The sequence below is a fragment of the Diadema setosum genome, chromosome 16 (assembly GCF_964275005.1).
Source record: "Diadema setosum chromosome 16, eeDiaSeto1, whole genome shotgun sequence".
Classification (NCBI taxonomy): Eukaryota; Metazoa; Echinodermata; class Echinoidea; order Diadematoida; family Diadematidae; genus Diadema; species Diadema setosum.
In genome coordinates this window covers 27,603,757-27,626,508 of record NC_092700.1, presented here as the reverse complement: position 1 = coordinate 27,626,508, position 22,752 = coordinate 27,603,757, and the positions used below count along the sequence as shown (strand labels likewise).

Sequence of the window (22,752 nt, the reverse complement as noted above, 5' to 3'; positions counted from 1 at the left end):
GCAAAATTAAAATGCAAGCAAAAATTTCTGGTTTTACAAATTACAGGAAACTTAATTGGCTCTTCCTACATTTGCAAAATTAAAATGCAAGCAAAAATTTCTGGTTTTACAAATTACAGTATATCACATGTATAAGCATCAATGTAACCCTTGCACAACCACCCACCCACCCACAAACCCACCAACACACACACACACAAACACAGACACATCCACACAGATAAAAAGACACAGAAGTGCACAGACTCCAATCAAGAAGGTATGTGATTTGCCCCTAGGCGTAGCTTCATTGTTTAATCATGGGCAAAGGTCAAAATGTACATCCTTACAACAACGTCATGTGGCACAAAAGATGCCACAATTCGAAACAAAACAAAAACAAAACAGACATACAAAAAAGACAGGAGCATAGTGAAATATTTTCTTTGTCCTACATCAAAAAAAAAAAAAAAAAGAAGAAGAAGAAAGAAAACAAATCTCGAAAAAAAAACAAACCCCAATTGCATTGAAAATGGATAAAGCGGGATACCTACGACAAAATCTTAAATGCGCTGGCTTACTACTTATCAATCTTGCATCCTCATTTTTCAATACCGACAAGCTCATCACATTTTACGCAGAAAGAAAAAAAAAGATGAAAAGTGGACTTTCCACAAATGAAATGGAGCTATCAAATAATGCATTTCAGCACAGATTCAGAACAAAGTTGGGATTTCTTTAAGAGAGTTGACAGACTCGCCCACATGTGCGAAGTCTTGAAGGTCAATTTATATAACACTGAAAGAAAACATTGTGAAGCTGAGTTTTCATTGAGATGTGAAAAGTTGTGAGTGTACTCTTTGGGTTCATGTGCCGTTACTAGTGATAGCAATGACACTGATTCTGACGTCACATGGTATCTTTACACAGCAGTCATGGAAAGGAGTGCTCGTATCTCCTTTATACTGTCTGCAGTCTGGAGTCTATAAATACAAGCAAAACCAAAACTATACAAAATGAAATATATCACAATCTTTATTAGCGAAAAGTTGAGCAAATAAAATGGGATTCAATCAGGTTTGGATCCCAATGGAATCCCATTCTCTTTGCTCAATTTTTCACTGAAGAATTATATTCATTTCTGGTCAGTTTCCTTTTGTTTGCATTAAAAGCTTGTTACGTATATTCCCTCTATGTGGTGTCTTGAGGTCAAAGGTCACACTTATTTTGGGTTACCTGTGCTAGATAATAAATAAAGCCCTCATTACGCTGTAGTTTGCGAGAGCAACGCTACTCTTGCCTCTTAATTTTGCTAATTACCTCTTTCCCCTTTCATGTTCAGCTCACTTTAGCATACAACTTATTTCACCCAGGTACAGTTTGTACACGCTGGCAAACCCAGATAAATGTCAAAGGACACATTTTGTTTCTAGTTGCAAACACACCTTTTTTTTGTGTCCCTTTTATTATGTTTATTTTTTTGCCAGCACTGGCACACATTTCCTTTTGGAAGTGACAGGTCAGTATACCAGCAATGCCTAGGGTGCAAGAATTCAGATTTTGTGCATGAATCATACATGCATGTGTACATACTTCAGCTGCAGAACAGCAGACAAGAGAAATCAAACCTGGAGCTCATTTGCCAGTATGAAAGAAATTTTTCCTAGACTTTTCCCGCTTAATTCCCCAGTAAATCTCCTGGGATGATCCCCAAATGGCTAGCATGAAAAGGGTGTATTAAAAAAAAAAAAAGTAATAATACTGTACTTAGTATCCGCCTTGATTATCATATAGTATTTGATCACATTATCCAGACACTGAACTGAAAAACATGATTACATGTATGTAACATGAAAGCATACAAAGAGAGAAATATGCAATTAATGTATGTTTATCGAGTTTTCAGATCTCTTGGGCACTTGTGAATCCCATAAGCTCATTTCTGAAGAGCTCTTCAAAGCAAAACAATTGATGGTTGTCAGTTTTTGTAGTATAAAAAGCTCTAGGGCTACAACTGATCTTCATTTTAATATCAGTAATCATCTTGCTTCTGTCGTTTTGATGACAGGGAACTTGACTGAAACACACCTCAAGACACCGAACCTGGGTTAAGGTATTACAGTAGAACCTCTCGTATCCGGACAAGTCGGGACCGGGGCTCGTCCGGATAAGGGATTTGGCCGGATACGGGAGACTCAATGCTTTATACATGTAGAGTCTACATATACATGTACATACACATGTACTGATGTAGCCCATTGTAGTACCACATGTAGTAATGTGTATACTGCAACCTTTTCATTGTTACACTCAGTAACAGACCCCAAAATAGAGGTTCGTGTTTGCAAGAATGAAATCATTTTCTTTTATAAATTCTTGGGATGATCTACCTAAATAATTATTAAGAAATGTATCCGTTGGGAATCCCCCTTTCCTCCTGTAATTATTAAAAAAAAGATAAAAAAATCACGGCAAGATTGCGTCCGGATAATAGAGAGATCCGGATAAAGGGAGGCCGGATAATAGAGGTTCAACTGTAATTGCAACTTTGATTTGAAGGGATAAGGTTACAGAAGTGATTGTCTCATCTCCTTGGGTGTAGAAAAAGATATACATGTAGGTCTAGACTTGAGACTATCCCTACTAAAGCAGCAAATTAACTCCATCACTGCCGGAGACAAGAAGTTTGCATACATTGGCAATTGACATTGTGAAATGATTATCCTGATTGGTTTAACATAGCACATGGAGCTTGCTTAAAAGCTCTCAGGGCACAGAACATAAAACTTAGTGATATTTTTTGAAGGCACAATTTTTTTCCCCACTCGTTAGTATAAATATGAACCATCCAGTTGGCATAAACAGCCGGCTGTAAAGTTTTCTTTTCTTTGAACCTTTGCCTCCTTGATTCATCTTGAGCTTGCATGATAACATATCACTGCACTTCTGTTCTAATAAAGTCAACTTCATATGAGTTATATGTCCGTAGTGTCACTGGCAGAGAAGTGTTCAGGAATCAAACAGCTTTAAGTTTCTTTGGTCAGATTGGGTGACATGTTTTCACACCATATACAGTATGTATGATATGTTTCAGAATGACCAGCACAACACTGTTAATGTACTACAATGTATACAAAGTTGCAAACTACAATGCGATAATGTGTATTTCACGATGGTTTTATTACAAACAGATTTTGTGAGAAGACTGATATTCTCAAAGCAACGACACAGTGAAATATTGCCTCATGTAACACCTCCTGCGACACAACTACAAAGTACAATGTTTAAATTGTCTCAAGCTACGGCATAGCTAATTGTGCTCCTTAGAAAGGGACTCTGCCAATTACTCATCACACTGCGGTCGCTCTCAAAGGTGAATGCAGTATTAACCCGTTGAGGGCGGGCTGACTTTGCTACAACACGCATTTCCCCATAGGCAGCTGCCCTAGTATACTTGGGACTCAACGGATTAACAGTCCCTAATGAAATTGTCTCATAAGTTCCTATTCATTTAAGCAATACCATGCTCACAAAATAAACCATGCATACAGTGACTGAGCATTACTATGAACCTGAATAGTGGGAACCTCGTCACTGAAAATATTCTGAGGCAAAGATTACCATTACAAATTTTATAAAAGCAACCTACAGACATAAGAAAAGACTTCATAAGTTTGGCAAGCAGGATATACATGTACAGTCTGTATCTATAGCTTTGCTAAATCATGCTAACTGTGTAGATTAGTGTAACAACAAAGTGTACTGTTTACACAGGCTCACAGATGTCAATTTCTCATGGAAATACAATAACATGCCATTGTCCATGCTTTCTATACGTCACCTTCATTTTGAGCTACAACAGTGTTATAATCTGTCATAAGAAGTATTAAAGCTGTGAACAGAAGTTATTGTATCGGAAGATATTTCTGTATAAAATGGATCCGTTTACTTCAGTACCACCGATTATACAAATTTCCAGTACATTCTTGATTGGTTTGATTGCAGAGTAGGCACAAAATTACAAGAAATGACTGAAGAACACGTACGTACACAAAGAGTAAAAACATACATTTCCCCTTTCATGTTATTGTGAAAGAACACATTTTTGTTTTTTGCATGTTTAGTTTTTTGTTATAGTAATATGTTTACATGCCGTGTCTGTGGTCTAAAGAAAGCTTTGTACCATCTAAGAAATAGATCCAAGAAATTCTAAATATTTGAGAATGTGAACAGTCTAACACAGCTTCTCAAAAGGCAGATTCTCTGGGGCTTTTAAATTTAACAACATCACTTGTGTGAGAGGGGCAGGACTACCAGGCGTGGGACATCAAATATTACAGACATGAGGCTCAAGCACGGTACATTGTACATGTCATTATGAAGGAATAATTTTACACTGCGGGAGATGAATCTTGGCCCCCCTCAATGTCACTGCAATGTTTTGATTCCTTGGAGTCTGAGTGGTCACTTTGTGTAGGACATCAGCATCTTGCACACATTGGTCCATCCAAGGTGTCATTTCAGGAAAGAGCCTATGATAGTTATTCTTGCTAGAAATAGCAACTTCTAATACAGGCAACATCAAATCAGGAAGCAAGATTTTCTACAATAATGACACATGTCACTGCAGCAAGAGTTGTAATCAGAGCAACTTTCTATGAAATAGTGTAGTATAGCCCTGATGTTACACAAATTTCAATTTCGAGAAGTACATGTATTATTCCTAGTTTCTATCCAGTTTCTTTCTTCACCGAGAATCAATTGCATCAAACTTTAAACCTTGCCCACCACAAGCTGCTTGCATGCACTATTAAAGCTTAACATTGTTTACAGGCTACAGGGGGTATCAGTTAGGCTATAGACTCTTTTCTAAGCTATTCACACAAAATATGCATAATGCTGGATAGAGCGGGAGGCTACGGACCAGTCAGATCACAATTCGGGATCTACAAAAACGCTATCATAAGATACAATCGGAATCTCAAGGCGGCACTTATGTCACTGAAGGAACTGGAGGTAAAATACAAAGTAAGGAAGGAAACAGAAGTGGCAAATCAAGAATAGTAAGTTATATCTTTTGATTCCTCAGACCCTCCATATTCAAATTAGGATAATCTCTAACGGGGGAGGGGCACAGACAAAAAATTGAAGACAATTATCATTTGTTTCATAAGATACTGATAAAACAAAACATATATGTAAGTGTAACATATGGTATTAAATGCAGAAAAGAAGTGAGCACTTCCAGTAAGTTGAAAAACTAAGGCCTTGATACACACGCAAATTTCCAACATGCCTGTCCGCAGGCTCTCCCTGCAGCACTACCAGAAACTGAACCGGAAAAAAACTTCCCTGTCGTGCATTTTTGTTGCCATGGTAGACACTACGTAGCTCCCTTGGTCGCCCTCTAACGTCAGCGAGCGATGGAAGCGGGAGTCGCAGATTGTCGTAAACGCTAAATTCCACCGGTGCTGGGCTCTGTCATGGACGGTGTCACTATTGATGTGCTGTCGTAGCAGCGTTCTTCTATACAAGGAGCCCGTCCTGCCATCTAGCCGTTCCTCCGACACTTCCCATAGTTGACATGCTTTGATCTGAGCGATAAAATTCATCCTCCTACGAACAGCACGCAGCGTTGCATTTCCCCAGTTTTTCCCCTTCTATTCTCTCTTCACTTCCGCGTGGAACTTTGAATCATCGAGGCCAATCATCCGTGCGAGCTTGGCCGACAAATCATGGAAGCCTTCTGGTGATGAGAAAAAAAAAATTATCCAGTGTCCTTTGGATGCGGCGCTGGACAACCCCCCATTCTCTTCTCGCTGAAAAACGAGGCTGGTAAACAGCGCCCTCAACTACAGATCTATTGTTGTCGAGTGAGTGTCAATGATCACATCCGTTCTAGAACATGCAAGTCAGTAATAACTGGTTCCTTCGTGATGACATCAGCTGTTTCCTGTTTGGGGGGGGGGGGGGGGAGGAAAAACGGGATACAAGAGCCATGAGTCATGTGAATCAACCTTCATAATGTTTAATGTTATCACTCCACCAAATCAAAGGCTTGGGCAGGGGACAAACTGCAAGGGGTGGGGTCTACATGTTTAGATGATATATATTTTTTTAATTGGTTTGAAAGGAGAGGCCCCCCCCAAAAAAAAAGAAAAAAAAAAGAAAAAGAAAAAAAAAGAAAATAAATGACAGATAAAAACTAGTCAGCATTTGGGTGACGATTAGACTACATTCAAGGCTACAGCTGTTCAAGCACTGGTGAGTCATAAATAGTGCATCCTGTCATGACCAGAAACAAAAACAAAACAAAACAAAACAAAACAAAACAAAACAAAACAAAACAAAACAATATCTACAGTGCAGTCATGTAACTGTGATGTCAATTCTAAGAATTGGACTTTAAAATATCTTTCGCTTCATTCAAAAACTGCACAGAGTTAGGGGGACCAGTCAATTTCTGTTCATTATATCTTCTCAACATTGTGCTAATGTAAATAATCTCAAACAGATTACATCACAATACAGTAATGCACATAATGTTACAGAAAAGGATGCAATATTCCTTCTCTCACACCAGAAGTACTGTAAAATATATGTCAAATCCATTTCATTTTATTTATTATCATTATTATTATCATTTTTTTTTTTTTTTTTTTTTTTTTTTTTTTTTTTTTTTTTTTGCAGACAAGCAGTTGTGTTTGTTTTGCGAGGTACCCAAATGTCATGTTTACTCACATTTCATAACTCTGGTAATTGATGTCATGCGGCTTAAAGGGAGAGTATAGTTCTGGCTGGTTGAGATTGGGCTTCAGGTTACCGATTTTTTAAAGAGAGATAATGGCCCGAATTCACAAAAGTGGTACAATTGAAACCATAGTTTAAACCATAAAGCCATTGAGGAACCTCTTATGAAATATGAAAGATCATACATGTACAATTCTAAGAGGAATTCAAAGTTTATTTGATAGAAGTTGGTTTTAAAATGGCTAAAGTATCCAAAACAAAGTGATCCTAATGAAAGATGGGACCCATGTTTTACTGGGATCGCTTTGTTTTACTTTTTCTGTGGATATCTCGGCCATTTCAAAACTGATTTTCATCAAATAAACTTCAAATTCCTCTTAGAACTGCATGCTCTCTTATATTTTGTGAGTGGTTTCTTATTTTCTCACTAAGTGTTACAAAAAAAAAAAGCTGAATCCCCCGTCTTAACCAAAACTATACCACCCCTTTAAAGTATCGGTATATGAAACTCTACAAAGGAAAGTCAAGGTAGAGCAATTTTTCTCCAACGCTCTAAACTAAAAAAAACAAAAACATGGCAAGGCCCATGACTGATGGTAAGATCAGTCTCTGCAGTGCTCATCATGTGTGTAAGTATCATTAGTAATCACTCTGTGCATTCTTTTTTTTTTTTTTTTTTGGGGGGGGGGACTTTTTCAGGTAAATTATCAGGACATTGTTTGCGTCACAAATCATATTTAGGAGCTCCCTTTCCTTGCACCATTAAGCTAACTGGAAGAATTTTTTTCTTTTTGGAAAACTTAAATAAACAAAAATACTAATAATAATTGATCTTCCACATTTCACTACAAGCAGGAATTAAAAATTATAGCTTGTGGTTGAATGAAGCTACTTCTTTTCTGAAATACAAGACAGATATACACTCTTACAAAATGAGAATATTTTTGGCAAGTGTGCATACACATTACAATACTACACTACAAGTCAAAAACCAGTCATGTATTTCAAGTCAAATTAGTTTTAAAATGTGATATGACCTCCACACACACTGAGTCACGAAGACCAAAAAAAAAAAAAAAAATAACATCCCTCCAAACACACATGAAATAAAATCTCAAATACTAGTAGTAAGTACTGTATACGCCAAATATTTTGTGAGTCAGGTGCTATTCGCGAAATTAAAGACACACAAAAATATTGACTCTGACCCCGATGTGAATGTGACGTACGCGTAAATACATTTTTCCCTTCAGAACACGACTTCACGATCGCGAAATTTAACCACTCATGAAATCGTCAGGGAGCCCCGATTCACGAAAATTTAGACTCACAAAATATATGGTGTATACAGTACTTGGATTTATAACCTCCAGAAGTCACATTTTTAGATGGTGTTTGGGACGATTCCACATGACTGCTACCACACTTTGTAGCAGTACGAGGGACCATGTCACATTACGAAATGCTGCCACAGTTTGTAATGGTGCTGGGGGACAATGCCACATGAATGTTATCCTCATCTTGCAATAATTTTTATACCGTTAAAGGTACTGGTTACCACTGGGAGCAATGATTTAAAAAATGTTCGAGATATCACATTTGATGCATATGTAGAGGTCAGTTGTATCACAAATCACCTTGCCGTATAAAAATTTTGCAAAACAGCCTGAAATATAAGGAGCTACCACTATTTTTCTCAATTAACCATAAGTGTAGACAGTTTAGTCTAGAAATTTTTTATCATAACTATTGTTCACATTTTGTATGTTAAACAATACTTAATAATGGTGATACAATTCAAATTTTTACACTGGTTGTTTCCATCTCTAACTCACATTTTAGAACTATTTTGAAGCACTAAAGCTGGTTTTTGTTTTATCTGCAAATGGTAAATAATGGCTTAAACTTTTGAAATGAACAAACTGTGTGGGAAGTTAGTGAAGAGTGAATATGGTGGGGGGGGGGGGGCAAGAGAAAAAAAAAGATAACAGAGAGAGAGAGAGAGACAGACAGGGAGAGAGAATGTGAGTTTAAACTGTCATATATGAGGTATTGGAGATGAAGCTGAGGTTTGGGGTTACCTGTTCATGCTACGCCTGCTGTGCCAACTCTGCAGGCAGGGGGCTCTTCGGGTGCTTGTTCTCAAAATGCTGCTTGTAGGTCTTTGGGTCAGGCATCTGAGTCTGCAAGATGAAATAGATGATGTTATTTAAAGTTCTCGTATTGGCACTTGACTTTATAGAACCAATCTTTGCCCAGTCCTTTAAATAGAGACAAATAGTGCTCGATTTAAAAAAAAAAAAAAATTTTGCGGGCTTGCACAATGCATATTCAAATGGACTAAACAAAACCCACTGAAGTATACAAACCCCAAAGAAGTTATATTCAGTACATGACTGGAGTGCTTACTCGCGAAACTCGCAATACGCCATGTACAACTGCTCTGTGAGTGCGTGGAAGGTCGCGCTACAGCTTGCCCCTCTTGGCGGACAGTGCTCCTTGCTGCCGTGCTGATAGCCAAGGAGCATCCAAGGAGCGCAGATTTGCAGTACGCCCTGTAAAATTGTGCTGTGAGCGCGCGGAGCTGTTCTCAAAATGCTGCGTGGAGGTCTTTGGGTCAGGAATCTGAGTCTGCAAGATGAAACAGATGATATAATTTAAAGTTCTCCTATTCTGCACTTGAGGTTCCGTAAACGCAGAAATTTTCGCGATACATTAATTTTTCGCGTATTTTGCACTACTTCTGGCTAGCGCGAATTCTAAAACCCGCGAAAACATCTTCACAATTATCTCTACACCTTTTTGAATGGACTGACAATTATGCAGCGCAAATTCACGAACCCGCAAATAGGTTTCTGAGGTGCTCAGCGCGAAAAATTAATTGCGCAAAAATAACGGCGTTTACAGTACAACGTAGCAACCTATTTTTGCCCAATCCTTTCATTAGAGACACATAGTGCTCGATTCTAAAGAATGAACTTTGCTGGCTGATATAATGCATGTTTACTTGACTTGAAACAAAACCCACTAAAGTATACAAACCCCAAAGAGGTTACATTAGGTACTAGAGTGCTTTATACTTGCAATACGCCACGTACAACTGCTCTGTAAGTGAGCGGAGTGAGGCGCAAGGCTTGCCCCTTATGGCAATCAGTGCCTGTTAGTGACGTATTAACCACTTTACTAAAGTTCACTGACAGTTCAACAACAATGAGTCTGGACGTGACTACAGGTATCAGTCTCCGACAGGCTGATTCTACGAGTCATCAGTCTACGACAGGCTGATTCTACAAGTCATCAGTCTACGACAGGCTGATTCTACCAGTCATCAGTCTTTGACAGGCTGATTCTACGAGTCATCAGTCGACGACAGGCTGATTCTACGAGTCATCAGTCGACGACAGGCTGATTCTACGAGTCATCAGTCTATGACAGGCTGATTCTACGAGTCATCAGTATACGACAGGCTGATTCTACGAGTCATCAGTCTACGACAGGCTGATTCTACGAGTCATCAGTCTACGACAGGCTGATTCTACGAGTCATCAGTCTACGACAGGCTGATTCTACCAGTCATCGGTCTATGACAGGCTGATTCTACGAGTCATCAGTCTACGACAGGCTGATTCTACCAGTCATCAGTCTACGACAGGCTGATTTTACCAGTCATCAGTCGATGAAGGGCCGATTCTACGAGTCATCAGTCAACGACAGGCTGATTCTACGAGTCATCAGTCTACGACAGGCTGATTCTACGAGTCATCAGTCTACGACAGGCTGATTCTACGAGTCATCAGTCTCCGACAGGCTGATTCTACGAGTCATCAGTCTACGACAGGCTGATTCTACCAGTCATCAGTCTTTGACAGGCTGATTCTACGAGTCATCAGTCGACGACGGGCTGATTCTACCAGTCATCAGTCTACGACAGGCTGATTCTACGAGTCATCAGTCTACGACAGGCTGATTCTACCAGTCATCAGTCTTTGACAGGCTGATTCTACGAGTCATCAGTCGACGACAGGCTGATTCTACGAGTCATCAGTCTATGACAGGCTGATTCTACGAGTCATCAGTATACGACAGGCTGATTCTACCAGTCATCAGTCGATGAAGGGCTGATTCTACGAGTCATCAGTCTACGACAGGCTGATTCTACGAGTCATCAGTCTACGACAGGCTGATTCTACCAGTCATCGGTCTACGACAGGCTGATTCTACCAGTCATCAGTCTATGACAGGCTGATTCTACCAGTCATCAGTCGATGAAGGGCTGATTCTACGAGTCATCAGTCAACACAGGCTGATACTACGAGTCATCAGTCAACAACAGGCTGATATAATATACGGCTTATCACACCACGGTTGTGACTACAGGACAGGATGAGTCACACAGATATCGATGAAGACTTGGCAGCCAAGCTCATTGTAAAGGAGCGAGGTGCAGTACCAGTGATGAACAGTGTTGAGTCAGCAGATGGTGGGGTTCTGCATCATGACATCAATCCGGAGGATTCCGTGAGCCAATGTGGAAGGAGCTCCACTTCATCCACATCCTCGAGGCTAAAGGCCATGGCTAAGAGGGCAGCCTTGGAGGTAGAGGCAGCGGCCTTAGCTCAGCGGCAGGAATATGAGCTTGAGGAGTTGCGACTCAAGCAGCGCAAGGCTCAGCTAGCGCTGAGGATAGAGCTGCAGGTTGCAAAAGCTCAGGAGCAAGTTTACCAACAGGATGATGCTGCGCAGGAAGGTCCCCCTATTGAGCCGCCAGTTGTGCACGCTTCCACGCCTTCACGCCCTGCTGCTGCAGTGAATGCTGTCGAAAGGCCACGCGAGGATGAGACACTCCCATACCCTCCTTCGGAGAGAGATGCAGTCTTTCTTGAGTTGCTTCAACAAGGACAGCAACAGCAACAGCGGCTACTAGAATCCGTATCTCTGCCTCAAATAGATCTTGAGAGGTATGATGGAAATCCTTTGAAGTTCCACGAGTTTTGGCGTGGGTTCGAAAATTGCGTCGACCAAACAACCGTGAGCGATGCGGTCAAGCTTGACCGCTTACTTCGCTACTGCGCAGGAGATGTGAGAAGGCTTCTTCAGCCATGTTTGATCATGAAGGCGTCGGAGGGGTATCATAAAGCTAAGAGTATTCTCCAAGAGAAGTACGGTGATCCTGTGCTAATAGCCGATGCATGGTTACGGAAGGTAACCGAGGGAAAGAGGATCAGTCCTCAAGATCGACGTGGCCTTGGAGAGATGGCGGATGAGATCCTCATCTGTGTGCGGACGCTGGAGGCAATCGGTCAGCGTTCCGAATTGACCTCACAGCGTGTTCTTCTACAAGTCACGGAAAGGCTGCCGTATTACCTAAGAGCTAGGTGGTTGAAGGTGGTTAGTACCGCTCGGAAAGACCAAAGACTTCCTTCCATCAGCGACCTGGTTACCCTCTTGCAGGAGGTGGCCAAGGAAGAAAACGATCCGGTCTTTGGAAGGTTGCTAGAGAGAGATGTTTCTAAGACGCCGTCCATGAAGAAGAGGGCATCCAGCAAGGGTCATAGGGGAGTCTTTACAGCGAGCACTGATGACGGAGATGTCAAAACGAGGCCTTGTGTTAAATGCAAGGGGAATCACACCTTGTTTGGATGTGAACAGTTCAAACAGCTGGAGCCAGATGAAAGACTGAAGTTGGCCAAAGACGAGAAGCTTTGTTTTAACTGCTTGAAGAAGGGCCATGGTGCCAACGGATGCAAGGTCAACCGTGTTTGTACGGTTAAAGGATGTGGCAAGAAACACACAAAATTCTTGCATCTTCCAAGACAGCCTTCTCAGCCTGGTAGAAATGCATTGCCACCAAATGCTCAGGAGACGCGTCGTGATGAACCCCGGTCATCATCTACAGCAGGTGAAGCTAGTAATCACTCATCAGCTCGAGTAGGAGAGATGGCTAGCAACGTCATAGGGGCCGGCAGCAAGATTGCACTTCCTATAGTGGCAGTAAGAGTGAGAGCCAAGGGAAAGGACACTTACTTTGACACTTACGCCCTCTTAGACAGTGGCTCGACTTCAACGTTTTGTACTACAGAGCTGACTAGGAAGGTCGAGGCTGAGGGGGGAACTCAGAAGCTGTCGATGTCAACATTGGATAAGTCCAGTAGTGTGATAACGTGCAAGACAGTCAGCCTTGAAGTGGAAAGTCTGTCAACTGGGAACAGGCTGAATCTTCCTCATGTGTATGCGAAGGAACAAATCAATGTGAGCCGTTCACACATCGTTGATGTGAGCGACACTGAGCGATTCCCACATTTGGCAGATGTAGATGTCCCTAAGGCCAGCCCTCGAGACGTGATGCTTCTCATCGGTCAAGATGTCCCAGAGGCATTGGTACCCCTAGATGTCAGACGTGGTAAGGCTGAGGACATCTATGCCGTGAAGACTGTGCTAGGTTGGACCGTGAATGGACCAGTTGGGAACCACCACAGTGACCAAGATGTATCGTCAAGCTTTATTTCCAGGGACGCGAATTTGGAGCTTCAAGTGGAAAGGTTTTGGTCTCTTGAGTCGACAGAGTCTCTAGCAGACCAGTCTAAGTGTATGTCTGTAAATGACAGGAGGGCTCTGGATGTCTGGGATGAGAGTATCCAAAAGGAAGATGGTCACTACCAGTTGTCTATACCCTTTAAGGAGAGACCCCCAAAGCTGGCTGACAACATGAGTGTGGCTGAAAGGAGGATGCAGAGTCTTGGTAGGAGATTAAGAAGAGACGAGGATCTACACAGACGATATACCAAGGCCATGACAGATTTGGTCGAGGAAGGATATGCTGAGAAAGTAGCGGAAGAAAATGCAGGTTCATGCGACCCTGTTTGGTATCTTCCTCATCATCCCGTTGAGAACCCCAACAAGCCAGGGAAGACAAGGATTGTGTTTGACTGTGCGTCTACCTTCCTGGGAAGATCATTGAATGATGCTGTTTTACAAGGTCCTGATTTGACAAACTCACTTCTGGGTGTTCTCTTGAGGTTTCGTCAGGAGCCCATTGCAGTAATGGGGGACATCAAAGCCATGTTCAATCAAGTGCGAGTCCCACCTGATGAAAGAGATTTGCTGAGATTTCTCTGGTGGCCGGAAGGAGATGTGGAGAAGCAACCCGAGGTATACAGGATGTGTGTACACCTCTTTGGAGGGACCTGGTGTCCCAGTGTGTGCAGCTTTGCTCTGAGGCGTACCAGTGAAGACCAGGATGCGGAGTTCTCCCCAGAAGCAGTAAACGTGGTGAAGCGCAACTTCTATGTGGATGACTGCCTGGTGTCTGTGAAGGAAGAAGATAAAGCAGTTCAGCTCGTAGATGAGCTGAAGAGAATGCTGAAAGGGGGAGGCTTCAACCTAACTAAATGGCTGAGCAACAGCCCAAAGGTGATGGAGTCTGTGCCTGTTCATGACAGGGCAAAGGAGGTGGAAGGACTTGACTTGACTTATGACGCATTACCAATTGAGAGGGCCCTGGGTGTAAAATGGAACATTGAACTTGACACCATGACATATGGAATCACACCGAAGCACAAGCCATGTACCCGTCGTGGAGTGCTGAGTGAGGTTTGCTCGGTATATGATCCGTATGGATTTGCGAGTCCATATGTGTTGAATGCAAAGGTTATTTTGCAAGAGCTCACAGCAATGAAACTGGACTGGGACGACCCATTACCAGAGAAGCAACGTGACAGCTGGCTGAACTGGAAGAGAGATCTACCACTTATGGAGGATTTCAACATCAGCAGGTGCCTAAAACCTCATGACTTTGGTGAGGTGATGGAGTATCAGTTGCATCATTTTTCTGATGCTTCGGAGAGGGCATATGGTGTAGCCTCTTATCTTCGAGTGACGAACCAGGAAGGCAAAGTTTATTGCAGTCTAGTCATGGCCAGGACTCGTCTGACGCCGCTGAAGAGAGTTACAATACCGAGACTTGAGTTGATGGCGGCGACGCTTGCTGTAAGAGTGGATAGTATGCTGAGACGTGAGCTTGACTTCAACTTGAAGGAATCCGTCTTCTGGAGTGACAGCACTATAGTGCTCCAGTATATCAAGAATGTGGAGAAGCGATTCCACACATTTGTTGGGAACAGGATCGCAGTAATCCATGAAGGATCCGAACCAAAACAATGGCGCTATGTCGACACTCGGCAGAACCCAGCTGATGATGTCTCGAGAGGGATGACGGCTGAGCAGCTGATGAACAGTGACAGATGGGTAAATGGACCTATCTTCTTGTGGTCTGAGGAGGAGTTATGGCCAGGAAGCCATGCCTGGGACGATGTCAGTCTTGACGGTGACCCCGAAGTCAAGAGTAAGGACAAGGCTGGGGTTTACATGTCGGCTGAAGTTGAAGGAGCAGCTTCAATGAGCAAACTGCTTGAACATTATTCATCGTGGCACAGGCTGAAGAAAGCAGTTTGCTGGCTAAGGAGGTACCTGAAATGGCTGAGATGTAGATTTGCGCATGGTACTGAAAGCATTTCAGGTGAATCTACTAGTGGAAATCTGACGGTGGAGGAAATGAAGGAAGCAGAGGAGAAAATTCTGCAGTATGTGCAATCAGTCAACTTCCCTGATGAGATATCTTCCCTACAGGCTGACCAGAATGACGATGCACGACAAGGACAGAGCTGTAAATATGTCAAGAAAACAAGCTCTATCTACAAGCTAGACCCGAGAATGATCAATGGCCTATTGAGGGTAGGAGGAAGGCTAGGCAGATCGGTGCTGCCAGAGGACGCGAAGCATCCGATTATACTCCGCAATGATAGCCATGTTGCCAAGCTTATCTTGAGAGAAATACACGAGACATCAGGACATAGTGGGAAGAACCACATATTGTCTCGCCTGAACCAGAAGTACTGGATTCCTGCTGCTGGCTCTGTGATCAGAGGGCTACTTGCTAGATGTGTTGTATGCAGAAGGCAGCGAGGGAAGGTTCTTGTGCAAAAAATGGCGGATTTGCCAGCAGACCGTCTTACTCCAGACGAGCCCCCTTTCTCGAGAGTTGGGATTGATTACTTTGGACCGTTCGAGTTGAAGAGGGGTCGAAGTGTCGTGAAGAGGTATGGAGTTCTGTTCACATGTCTTTCTGTGAGAGCTGTTCACCTTGAGATGGCAGATTCCCTTGACACAGACTCTTGCATTAATGCTATCAGACGCTTCATAGCACGCAGGGGAAATGTGAGAGAGATTAGGTCTGATAATGGCACTAATTTGGTCGGAGCGGAGAGAGAACTGAGAGCTGCGATACACAGTTGGAACCAGGCTCAGATACATGAGACGTTGCTGCAGAAGAACATTAAATGGACGTTCAATCCACCCGCAGCTAGTCACCAAGGTGGGGTGTGGGAACGACAAATCCGTACTGTGAGGAAGCTGCTGTGTTCCTTGGTCAGACAGCAAACTTTGAACGATGATTCGTTACACACGCTCTTTTGTGAAGTAGAGAGCATCATCAACAGCCGGCCAATAACTGGGGTGTCCACTGACGTGAATGATGTAGAAGCCTTGACACCAAATCATCTGCTTCTGCTAAATGCAAGTTCAACGCCGCCTCCAGTGGCTACTAGTGAGGCAGACAACTACGCCAGGAGGAGATGGCGTCAAGTGCAGTTTCTCGCCGATACCTTTTGGACGAGGTGGAGGAGAGAATATTTACCACGATTGCAGGAACGGCATAAGTGGGCTACTTCTCAACGCAATGTTCATGTTGGTGATCTGGTCTTAGTAGTCGACGAGCACTCCCCGCGCAATGTTTGGCCTTTGGGAAGGGTCCTCCAGACATGGTCGGATGAGAAGGGCTTTGTTCGTCAGTGTGAAGTTAAAACACGAACCAGCATACTGCGGAGACCAGTTACTAAGCTATGTTTGATTCTCGAAGCAGATTCTTAGAGACAATTGGTGTTTCTAAGATGAGGGGTGCAAGCCTAGCGCTGCCCCGTGCGGAGTTATTTGTTTGTGCAGTCAGAACTAGAACGCTGAATTGATATTGATAGTTTTGTGTATTTAGTGACAACAGAATAGTTGTCAGTCAGCGAGTTCAGAGAACATTATTCTGAAATGGCGAGTTTCATTTGAAATGATATATGCAAGGTGTTTTGAAATACATTGTATGTTGTTGTTTTATTAGAGGTGCGAGCCTAGCGCCGCCTCCCGTCTCCCATGTGTGATCGCTCATTATTATCAACAGCATGAACAGACATGTTTGAATTACTTATGTTGTGATTTCAACATCAAGCAGGGAAGTATCCTTGCAATATAGACGCGAATCGCCAACGGAACGTGCTATTGTTGATGGATTCAGTTAGTGAATACATAGCGCATCACCAGATATGAAGGACCCACCCATGCAACTCCGGCGATTTGGAGATATTTAGCAGTTTGAAGCTGAGGCTAATATTTTAAGCGCTAAGATTGTGACTCATGAAAGAACCAACAACACAGCAATTCATTCTGAGAGAGAACAATTCAGTTTATTTCATCATGTGTCAACTTATGAGCAGAGGGATATTTCTAGAAATTAGTAGAAATTCTGATAGTGAACAGAGATTCAATAGGTCGTGATGAATATTTGTGAGAGACTCAGTATTACTGTGAATTCATCTAAAGTAAAGACTGATTGCAGAACTTTTGTACCGTTGTGTATGAAATTTGCCAGAGCACCTCTTCCTTTTCTTTAGATGTTATTTCAAATCCTGGCCTGGGACGGGGTTTAATATACACACTTTTGTTCTGGAGTTTAATTGAAGGAAACAAAGTGAAAGAAAGAATTATAGGTATTGTTAGTCAATTATGGAATGTTGACGAACTTCCTTTCACCATTTGTTGCAAATGCATAATGTATGCATTGTGTGTATGTACCAGTATTTGCATATTTATCATGCGTAGATTGTATGGCAGTTACAAACTTATGGAGCCATCTATTACCGCAAGTAGTGGATTGCTACTGTAGTGGCACTGGTTAGGGTACAAATTATCTACAAAACCTATTTGGCAGAGGTTTATATGTGGTGTTGTGGGGTTCTGGAATTCTACCATTGTCATATAAAAGGGTATCAGTGTTTAGTTGAGCTATAATTTTAGATACATTTGAAGGGTAGATTGTATTTCACACTTGATGATGAATATACAACCATAATAGTTGTCATGTTTATATGTAACGGTTAAAGGAGTTATTCAGTTAGTATATGTAAAATAGGTTGAGCATACAGGACTAGGCTGAATGTTGTATTATGGAAGAATGTTCAGACTGAATTTAACTTGTTTGTTTGATGATGAGTTTTGAATTTGGAGTTACGAAGAAGTAATCGTTCATTTGTTGTTAAGGTAGAATGATTATTATGATTATTTTGGTAAATGCTTCGCTTTTGGGCTCTGCATTTAAGGGGCCGGGATGTTGTGCGTGATTACAGCGGTTTCACATTGATACGTTCTGAAAGTGTTGTGACGTCAGAAGCGAGAGTTTTATCGCCCTTTCTGAGCATTGCCGTTGAGGGCGCTGATGTTTTGGTGAGGAGCTAATTCACGTTGGGTCAACGTGTTGTGGTCACTGAAGGTCACTGTTATATTTTGGTTGTTTCACGCAAGCCCAATGTTGTAAGTACAAAATGAGTGAAGATTATTTGAGTTAAATAGTTTCTTTTGTTTGAGCTATGATGCATTTGAGTGAAGAAATGGTGGAAGTGGTAAACCAGAGTTTAAAATGTTATCGTTTGAGTACGAGATTGTGACGCGTGTTGCCACTGAATGTTGTGTGGTGAAACTTCGCACGATCGTCTGCGTTTAGGTATCAAAGAAAATACAACGCAAATGAGGTGAAAATTGAGAATGGTTATGCCTGGACTATAACAGGCTGAGTAGAATTATGAAGATAGTGTGGAAATAAGAATTTGATGAAGTTAGTGTTTTATAATGCTGAAAGGAGCCAGATAAACAGTAGAAATGTATGTGTGTGAAACTGACAGCATGTTGGTGATAGAGAAAGTAGGTCAGCCCATGTGGGGTCAATTGATACGGGCTCTAGCTGTGAGCTGGGCGACTGTTGAGATGTAGGCTCGGACAGATTATCGATAATGGAAGTCATGTGTATAAGATGAACAGTATGCAAGGTTATGATAAATGATATTGGGTTAAGAGTATCATTATGACCTATTCACTCGTGTAGCAAAATACAAATTGGTATTTATGCAATCTCAAAGGGGGTTTATGTATGTATATTGTATTGCACCTTTTGCAATGTTACCAGCTGTGGAATGAGGTGTGAAAGACACAAAGGATTACACAAATAACGCAATTGCCTTAATAGTCCGTTGGATTTATTGATGGAATGAAGATACACTCACAAGGAGAATGTACATTTACAGATCTGTATGTACAATATGTATGGAGGTCGAATGTTCATGTGTCCATTCGCGTTGACATATTTGTGTATGTTCATTGGCAAGTGCTATTGCTCAATGACATGACTGTTTCATTTTGTTTCATTAAAGGTTGAACCATCATCATCATCATGGTCATTTACAGATGCCAGTTGGTATCAACACACGGGTCCACTTGAGTGATTTATTGGTCAACAGTGAACTTTAGTAAAGTGGTTAATACGTCACTAACAGTGCCCCTTGCCAGCATACCAGCAAAAGAAGCGGCCAAGGGGTGCAGACTTGCAGTACGCCCTGTACAACTGTTGTGTGAGCGCGCAGGGCACACACGCACCGAGGACGGTCCCCCATTGCGAAGAAGGGCACTTCTACATCTCCTTACGATTTCAAGTTTTACATGGTCTGCCCGATATAGAGATAACCTCTTTGACAAACACTTTTATGATTTCTGTTATCATTCTCAAGAATGCATGTGAGACCAAATCATGTTATCATGCTCATGAACTGTTCCAAAATGGTTTATTCCAAAACTACTGTCTGTGTGAAAAATTAATTGTGGTCCATCTGGTCATTGACACATTTGCACTATAATGTATTTTGATGAAATGCATGTACAACATATATCACAATCACTTTCAATCACATATTTCTGTTTGTTTTGCTTTTCATTGCTTCATTTTGATAACAATTAAATCAGAAGAGAATGCTGGGATTTTGTAAAGCTAAGCGAGACCTCAACCATTGCACACGTAGCTGCCTGTCTAATATCGATCACATAGGGCAGGGGTTTGCTATCTTACCTTGCAGACTGTACACTGGAACACCAGAGCCTTTTTGGCAGCTATCTTGGAGTCGACAGCATTCCCCTTCTTCTTCTTCTCCGCCTCCTTTGCCCTCTTCTGCTGGGATTGGATCTTCTGCTGACCGCGCGCCATCGCCGTTTGTTGCTGCAATCAAATCTCAACTGGAAACAAAAAAGTGAAGAAATTTATGCAACAATGTGCATACAGATGCAGAAACAATACAATGTATATGTCAAGTGACCAATCAGAATAACATCCATAGGCCTACAAAAAATTTATACAGTACAATGAAAGGGTAAAAAATTGGCAAAACTTGCAGGACAGCCACTTTGTTCCTCTGTTACCTCATATATACATCAGGAAACTAGGGCAGATCAAGAGTTGATGTATTTTTATTTTTTTGTGTGTGAATTGATTTGCAGTGGGCTGGTTGGTCTACATGTAGTTGTACACCTTGTAATAATATATATTTTCATTGGAGGGTACTATGGAACTTTGGCCACATAAATAAAAACACACATAAACAACAACAGCAACAAAAAAGGGCCCACACCATTTCCAATCACAATGATCCATGCTGTCTACTAATGTGTATATTCACAAAGACTGGTCCATTGAGTGTACTTGAATAGATGTCTGTTTTCAGTTTTTGTCTCTTTTTGTTGTTGTTTTGTTTCTGCATCTGTTAATATTGACTGGATAAGTTTATCACTGTCAGTCATGTTTTAATCTATTATAGGCCTAGGCCTACATGTACTTAGATCAACTTCCTCTTGTTTAGTTTGAGATGGAAATAAAACAGAACTACACATCTAACCATTATCATCTCCTCTTCTTCTTCCTTTTTCTCTCCCCATCCTCCTCCTCATTCAAATAACTTTGTAAGTGATTTGTATGTCCAATTAAAACATAGAAAAGTCAACCTGTACCCGTCCAAAGTCATGGATGCAGGTTGAAAAATGTCTGTGGAATTAGAGCATCTTACTTGAACGAAATGAGAATGATAGTTAGACAAGATCATACTTTTATGGTTTTAAACTCATCCTAATTTACATACGTTTTTAGCTTCTACTCTAGACATCTAACAGAGCGTTAGTGCATCAATCTTTTCGGATTATGAATGATGCGATCATTCATACTTAATCATGTAAATGTTCTAGACTAATCCAAAAAGATTTGAAATTCATATTTGGATGATGAAGACTGATACCATATCACATACCACCCTAATAGTTTTAGTACCAGTTTGTACATTTACATGTAATCTTTATAGATTTCCCTGTAGTATTAAAGTCTACTACTACTGATCTATCACCCATGTTTAGATCGACCATCCTCGCACAATGGCTTCCTTGCATATCATACAATCAAAAGTAGAAACTCTATGTGTGGGATGGGGCGCAATAATACATTTGAATATTCACACATAGAGTTTAAATACAAATCAAGAGAAATGAAGAGGGTACAGCAACAGGTAAATAAACCTAACTGTTAAGGGAACAGGAGGAAAAAGAATTGAAGAAAATCTTTATTAGTTTATAGATTTCTATATGCTTTGGCCATGTTGGCTTTTATCAGTGGAGAATATGCGGTTGCTTAAAATCAACAAGGTTGTCCTGGCGCACAGTTGAAAATGTCACTTGTGTTTGTCCCCGAGAATTCAGCACATGATATGATACAACTTACAAGTCAACAACCCGAGTCCGTGAGCAGTGCAGTGATGTGAACCTGAGCCCTGAACCGAACCTGCAGTATTTCTGCCACAGCTAGTGCAATTAAAGGGGATGGCTAGTAACCGATCAGTGGGAATCAGTAGGAATGGTGAGGGATGATTGTTCCAATCCTTGTGGGATTCATTTAAGAGTAGGCCTACATTATATATCTACTGTTGTGTGAAAATTATTTGCTTCAGAACAGTCTCATATTCAAGTAATGTGCAGATTAATGCCCCGTCACTGACCAGGCACGCTAACATGGAAACATTAAACTGCACATTACTTGAATATGAGACCATTCTGAAGCAAATAATTTTCACACAACGATAGATATATATAATGTAGGCCTACTCTTAAATGATTCCCACAAGCATGACAAGGATTGAAACAATCATCCTCCGGCATTCCCACTGTTCAGTTACTAGCCTTCCCCTTTAAATAAGGTGAAACTGAGTAATTATTAATTAACAACCCAGTGCAGTAGCAGTGTAACCTACAAGGTAGAAATATTTAATTTAAAAAAAAAAAATTGTTGACGAGTTGTTGGTACGTCTGGGCAGCTAGATTCTACCTCTCTAAAAGTTGAAATTGTATTCCTTAACATTGTGTAACAATAATAACATTATTTACGGTTAGATTGTAACTTGTTAGATGTCTATTTGTTAGTTGTGTTGTTACTAACGAGAAACTACTTACGACTTCAAGAAGTAAAATCTAATTTACAGCCAGTCCAAGCACTGCCAAGAAATGTCGATGACAATATGAGTGGTGTTGTACGAACAGCAATGCCAATCAAATGACCAAATGTGCAATGAGTCATGAGTGGTAAACTTCCAATATCTGACACGACGCTTGATTTTACGGAGACAGACAGTCGAGTGACACGAGGAGCAATTCAACGGTTGTCGACTGTCGACAACATTCACACAGCCACAAATGTTATAGATTATCCGTGTTCTCTAGATAATCTAGGTGCAGAGAATATTGCAGTATCAATACGACGTGAGGGGGTGATACTACAGTGATACCAGGCACTAACGTTAGCAGCAGAGAAACGAGATACGATACAAGACAGCCAGTACACAGTGCTAGTGC

The 22,752-nt window shown here is 41.4% G+C and overlaps 2 protein-coding genes across 2 annotated transcripts; one reads left to right on the top strand and one right to left on the bottom strand.

Moving 5' to 3' along the window:
* Nucleotides 1-262: 262 nt before the first annotated feature.
* Nucleotides 263-22,637, bottom strand: LOC140239503 (zinc finger protein 706-like). The gene is made up of 4 exons (XM_072319334.1): nt 22,354-22,637; nt 19,940-20,103; nt 8,811-8,912; nt 263-5,932 (listed from the first exon to the last, which is right to left on the bottom strand). The coding sequence occupies exons 2-3, from the start codon at nt 20,072-20,074 to the stop codon at nt 8,820-8,822; spliced, it is 228 nt and encodes a 75-aa protein (XP_072175435.1). The 5' UTR covers nt 20,075-20,103; nt 22,354-22,637; the 3' UTR covers nt 263-5,932; nt 8,811-8,819.
* Nucleotides 11,113-16,653, top strand: LOC140240169 (uncharacterized). Its single transcript, XM_072319972.1, has one exon. The coding sequence runs from the start codon at nt 11,113-11,115 to the stop codon at nt 16,651-16,653; it is 5,541 nt and encodes a 1,846-aa protein (XP_072176073.1).
* Nucleotides 22,638-22,752: the final 115 nt, after the last annotated feature.